Raw genomic sequence first — 6,184 nt, 5'->3', positions numbered from 1 at the left:
CTAAATGAGAACAAAAAATACTGACTGATATCACAAACAATCCTGTTAAGACTGTTTTGCTGATTACATCGAGGAGGTATGTTCTCCTTCCATCATAAAAACACTTTGTGAGACACATAACACCTTAAATTGTTACAAAACTCTGATAACTGAGAACACATTACACCTCTGAAGAAAACAAATGTGTCACATGAGCCACAGAGAAAACCTACAATCTCACAAGCTTCTACTTCACTGATAAAAATCAAAACAAGAGTCAATGAAATATATTGTTTATTTACAAGATGACTTCGGTTTACATTTAAGATAATTTTCTGAAAGGCACTTAATCAAATACTTGATGCAAATTAGCAACAAGATTTTGGAAATTTCTATTTGGTAACATTTATAAAAGCAACAACACTTAAGACAAAGACATATAACGGGCCTACACAGGCAAACATGAACAAAAACATGTTCACACTTTGAATGAATGGGCATGGAAATGAACACCAAGATTAAAATAACCTGGGTATATTTGAAGAAAGCGTAAGAGGTTTAATTTAAAACTAATCATAATATATCAATATAGTTTTGCCAGACCTCCTAAAACAAAATAAAAAACAAAGTAGGAAACAGAAAACAAAAATGCACACAAACTACTATAAAGCTAAACAAAATATGGATATCTTCAATGGGTAAACTAACTTTCCCTAGATGGTAAAAACAACCTTGAGATGAGTGGTGTTTGTGTAATGAGATAACTGTGATGGGAGCATGATGGAACAGAGGAACACTGGACAGATATCATCGAGAAGGGATGAAACTAGATATAAAATAGGATAACATTTGATTTAAGGCAATGGGTAGATGTTTTCATCTGGTTAGTGTAACAAGACAATCGTTCCTTTCAACAATCAACATGCTCACTTGTCTTCAAGAGAGCAGACACTCCAACATTGACGGTTTATTCTTTGAGACTTCTAAAATCAAACAAAGGTTCCACTTTTTCGCAGAGTTTGAGAATAGATTCTGATTGTAAAAAATATGTCCATGTCTACTATTTGTTCCTCCAGAGTGTGTTGGTCAGCCAGCTACAGTACATATTCTTTTCAGAATAAGTGCAGCCAGAACAAACGAGCCAGTCAAGACTACTAACAGTTCCTTTCTTTTAGTTTCTTTTTTCCACACTCATTTTTTCCATGGAATGTATGGAGCCTGAGTGTGTGCACGCTCTCTCCCCACTCAACTAAACTGTACCCATTCTGATTTGACAGCATCTTTACTGGAGCTGTGGAGGAGAGGGGGAGAGGGGGATGATGATGATGATGATGATGATGATGACCGAATTAAAAAACAATCATGTTTAACGAACACAAATGTGACAGAAGGACAAGATGGATTGCTAGACTGACAACATTACAGGTGACAGTGTGAAGAACTTACTTGGAGCCTGCGGATGTGAAATCGCCCCACACGTCGGAGCTGGGTGAGGCTGCAGGGCCAGGGGACCCAAAGTCTAAAAGAGAGGCTGGATCAGGAGAAAAACATGGGTGTAAAACATGAATACTGTTTAAATCATGTCAAGATGTAATATATATTAGATTTGATACGATAGCAGGGTGATCACCAGTGTTAGTCTGTTCAGCTGAGACTGTCTGCTGTTCCACAGGAGGCGATATTACACCTCCGACCTTTGCACCTGGTGGAGGTGGGAGTAGACCCATAGCCATGGGCCGCGCTTTGGAACCACCTGCCTCCTTCTTCTTGATGTTCTGTGATAGACAGTCATGAGAGTTTCTGAACGTCTTTATTGTTTAATTGTGGGCGTATTGCTTTCGAGAATCTGTCACTGTTGCATGTATTATTTAATAAGTTGTGTTCATTTCTTTACATGTGTAATATTGGGGCTGAAGGACTCACCCCAATGCTGATCTTGATAGTCTGGCCCTCTTTGAAGCTGAGGTCCAGCTTAGGTGCTGTACTCTCAGAAGCTTCCTGTTTTGCGAGCTCGCCTTCTTGCTTCACCCACCTTTACAAACAGTTTGAAAGCATAAGAATTATCACTGCAGTAATGTTGGAAAGAGTCAAACTGTGTCTTACAGTGGCAAGATACAGATAACAAAACATCAGTATTGTATTACAAGTAGCAAACACAATCAACAAGGTTTAATGTTTGTGTTGATGGTCTCTTTTACTCTCAAAATGTAAATAAATACATTATATGTATGACGGACAGATGTGCACTGTTGTCTATCCACAAAGTAAATGCAAGTATGAATGTTGTTCACAGAATTACATTTGAACATATTCATGTAAATGTACATATTTATGTTAATGTTTAAACCATATGTATCAACAGAGATCAGATAGTAAACTGACAACATAAGAGAAGCTAACTTACTTGAAATGATCTTGTAAAGCTACATTGAAGTCAAATGAGTCGCCACGATCAGCGAAACCCAGGCCGATGAAAGCATGACGTCCTTTAGGAAAAAGAAAGTTTCAAGAAAAATGCACATTATGGAACCTTGAATCATATGAATAACATAATGCCTGCAGTAAGATAGAGACTAAAAGGGTGTATACTGAATATAGACCTGTAACTTAGCGATTTAACAACATATTAGGCTGAATATAAGAGTCTTACATTTATAGACTAAATTAAGGCGATAAATAGCAAAAGATGGTGCCTCTATATCAAGAAAAATCTCTTTTGACGTTATCCATTGCCATTTTATACCTGAAGAGTTCCTGTAATTGTCTTGCTAAAAACTAGGCCAAGTTAACCAAGTCCTGAATCCCTGTGATGTCACGTTAAGGATCATGGGGATCAATGATGCGCAGACACAAGCTTTCCTTTGTTCAGAGAAAAGCTAATGCACTATTTCACTTCCACAATTCAATCTGAATGCTGATTCTCTTGAAAAAGAAAAAGGTACCATTCATCTGAAAGACTAGATTGTCATGTTTTGTATGTTATACCCAATTTAAATGAAATTACATTTAAATTCAAATTGTAAAAAAAAAAAAGGATTAACATGATGCATTTCTCTATAGATGTGACATTACATCATACTTTAGAAAAATATATCCACGACTTCTCCAAAGTGTCTTACCATTGCCATCTTCTATCCGGATCACAAAGTACCTGCTGGAGTCTGTGACTGATTCGACGACACACCCCGGGTACTGCTCCACTGGAGCTTGGGCAAACAACTCTCCTGCAAAGAACACATTTAGAACAACAGTGCTTTAGGTCATTTACTGCATTGTGACTAATAAACAAAGAAAGTTAGCATGCTGGTTGACGGGCACTTTGATCACAGTGGGACAAACAAACTTATTTTCTCTACGATAAATAAGACTGGAATTGTATAATCGACGAGTCAGGATACCATAGATTATTTTGAATAGTTAATGCTGAAGCTATTCGGTGATATTTTCAGTGACTGTTTGTCACCGTAGTCACTCAGATAAGAGCTCCATTTGAGAACAATCGACTTGTGACTCCGTCACTTCGAGCTAATCACTCGACAAAATCCAGACTGTTTGCTGTCCTGGCTCCTCAGTGGTGGAACGAGCTCCCCACTGACACCAGGACAGCAGGATGTCTCTACATCTTCACCCGGAAACTAAAACACATCTTTTCAGACTATACCTTGAATAAAAACAGATTAGCACACCAGTGGCAGTTGAATGGCACTTACTTATGGTATCACTTATGGTATCACTTATGGTATTACTTATGGTAATACTTTAGGTGTTACTAATGGTATTACTAATGGTATTACTTTTGGTATTTTGTAGTTTGGCTTTCTTGAAGAAAGGCTACTTCTAGATTCTTGTTGTTCTGAATTTGTACTCATGGTTAAATGCACTTATTGTAAGTCGCTTTGGATAAAAGCGTCAGCTAAATGACGTGTGATGTAATGTAATGTGTACAGTCAAGAGTGAAAGGGCAACAACACACTTGAAGCCTCCTGTCTGCAAATTCACCAGAGGAGAGACTCTCCTGTTCAACGACATATTCCAAAATAAACCATGTATTTTAAATAGCCTTGAGTCAGGATACTTGTTAATGTGAAAAAATCAAGGTCATGAGTCTGCTGTGTAATTGCATATTACTGTTAACAACCATAATAACCGTTATCTAAATATCTTGCATTACCTATGTTTACTCACATGGCTTTTAACATAAGTATTGTGCCAATCACAACTGTTTTGTTGCATGCTTATCACGATCCAAAAAGAGTAAGGTTAGTTACAAAATATACAAATAATCCATGTGGTGAATTATGTACACACATCAGATTAAACTACAAGGAGATGACAATTGTTTACCTGTGTTTTTGTCCTCCAATTTAATGTAGGCCAGCTTGCCTTTCGCAATGATTTTCATCCGACCACTCCATGCTGGTTCATCCAGCTTCCAGTCAGCAGCACTTGAAAAACAGGAAACGCACGTCTGAATCTGAAAGGAGCTGACTGGATCACAGTTTCTACCCAGACAGCTGCAGCTTTTCACAGCAGGAGGAAGTGAAATTAAAAGTTTTCAGGAAAACACAAATGAGACATTCTGAAGTGAAAGAAATGTAAGACCTTAGAATCATTTAAATATATGATTATAGTATATATGTTCATGAACAAAACATGACGAGAGAAATACAAACCATCACGGTCCATTCAGTATGCTTTTCAGGGACTTTCAACCGAACCTCAGGGTTTACTGTTTTCGTCATGACATCAGAGCAAATCCAATCCGTGGAGGAACACCATGAGATACAGTGGAAAGCTCCAGAAACAAGCTTGATAGTAGATCTTGCTTTAGCCTTTTTTTGTTTTTAACAACTACTGGTTTCCAGGTAACTCCTTTATGTTATAATGTAACAACTGAAGGGAACTCCTCCATGTTATAATGTAACAACTGAAGGTAACTCCTCCATGTTATAATTTAACAACTAAAGGGAACTCCTCCATGTTATAATGTAACAACTGAAGGTAACTCCTCCATGTTATAATGTAACAACTGAAGGGAACTCCTCCATGTTATAATGTAACAACTGAAGGTAACTCCTCCATGTTATAACAACTGAAGGTAACTCCTCCATGTTATAATGTTATACCAACTGAAAAGTTTCATGTGAGAGTGGAAACGAGAGGCAATCAGTCATTCACCGACACGTGTAAGTCTAGCTGACGTTAAATAATACTTTCACTGAATTTTTCCATTTTCAGCAACACAAGCCAACATTAATTGTATTTAATGGCACTTCACGTCAGCTAGTTCGACGCTAGCATTAACTTTAAACTCCTGCATCTATTATCGGACACGAGCCATCTTAAACCTTCCAGACTTAAACGTCACCAGCAGTGTCATCATTTCTCATAACTTCCACGACTAAAGTAAACTTTGTGACCGGCAGCAGCAGCAAGGCGCATTCAGGGACCTGTTTGTTGACAGTCTGGATGACGGAGAGCAGATAACAGTTTGATATTCTTGCACGTGTCACGTGTTGAGCTCTCGCTATGTCTGTTTATCTGAATCCGTCCGACGTGCTGACGGTAACCGTCGAGTCCACTAAACACAGAAGAGACCATCCCAGCGAACCACTTGTTGTCCGATAATGGGTGCATTCGTGTTAAATTAGCTTCATGACGGACACTTGTCTCTCGGCCGTGAGACTCGTCGGTCGCGTCCACGACTTCTCATCGAGCTCTTCTTACCGATATCCACGGTTAGAGGCCCGCGGCGGGATCCGGTAAACATGAACCTCGGGCTTCACACAGAGTATTGACTCATAACTGTTGTCTTCTGCCATTTTGTCGAGTTTCACCAAGGTTTCACAAACTATCAAAACCAACTTCCGACTTTCAATGGACACCTCGGCTGGAGTTGAGCGAGTTGAACCAAACAAGAAACCTGAAGTGCCCGATCCGCGCCTCTCACTGCAAACAGCGCCGCGTCTGGTCAGGATGGTTTGAGCAGTTAGGAAGTAAATACCAGAACTACCACACAATACTACTATGCCAGCCTGCATTAACTACATTTACAGATGTACACATGGAATTATAATATTGTTGTGGGTATTTTGGATGTGCACTGTGTTTTAAAGTATTGAATTAATTTACATAAAAGAGCATCAGATACAGAATATAAAATAATATGTGGCGAACACCAATGAAACACTGTAATACCAACCAT

The 6,184-nt window shown here is 38.6% G+C and overlaps 1 protein-coding gene across 1 annotated transcript; it reads right to left on the bottom strand.

Annotated features, from left to right (window-relative positions):
• Window positions 1-256: 256 nt before the first annotated feature.
• On the bottom strand, window positions 257-5,884 carry necap2 (NECAP endocytosis associated 2). Its single transcript, XM_056437121.1, has 8 exons — window positions 5,707-5,884; window positions 4,324-4,424; window positions 3,099-3,203; window positions 2,384-2,465; window positions 1,903-2,011; window positions 1,610-1,754; window positions 1,426-1,510; window positions 257-1,270 (listed from the first exon to the last, which is right to left on the bottom strand). The coding sequence occupies exons 1-8, from the start codon at window positions 5,799-5,801 to the stop codon at window positions 1,225-1,227; spliced, it is 768 nt and encodes a 255-aa protein (XP_056293096.1). The 5' UTR covers window positions 5,802-5,884; the 3' UTR covers window positions 257-1,224.
• Window positions 5,885-6,184: the final 300 nt, after the last annotated feature.

The sequence above is a fragment of the Pseudoliparis swirei genome, chromosome 18, assembly GCF_029220125.1.
Source record: "Pseudoliparis swirei isolate HS2019 ecotype Mariana Trench chromosome 18, NWPU_hadal_v1, whole genome shotgun sequence".
NCBI lineage: Eukaryota > Metazoa > Chordata > Actinopteri > Perciformes > Liparidae > Pseudoliparis > Pseudoliparis swirei.
The sequence above is the reverse complement of the archived record's forward strand: the minus strand, read 5'-3'. Positions and strand labels throughout refer to the sequence as shown.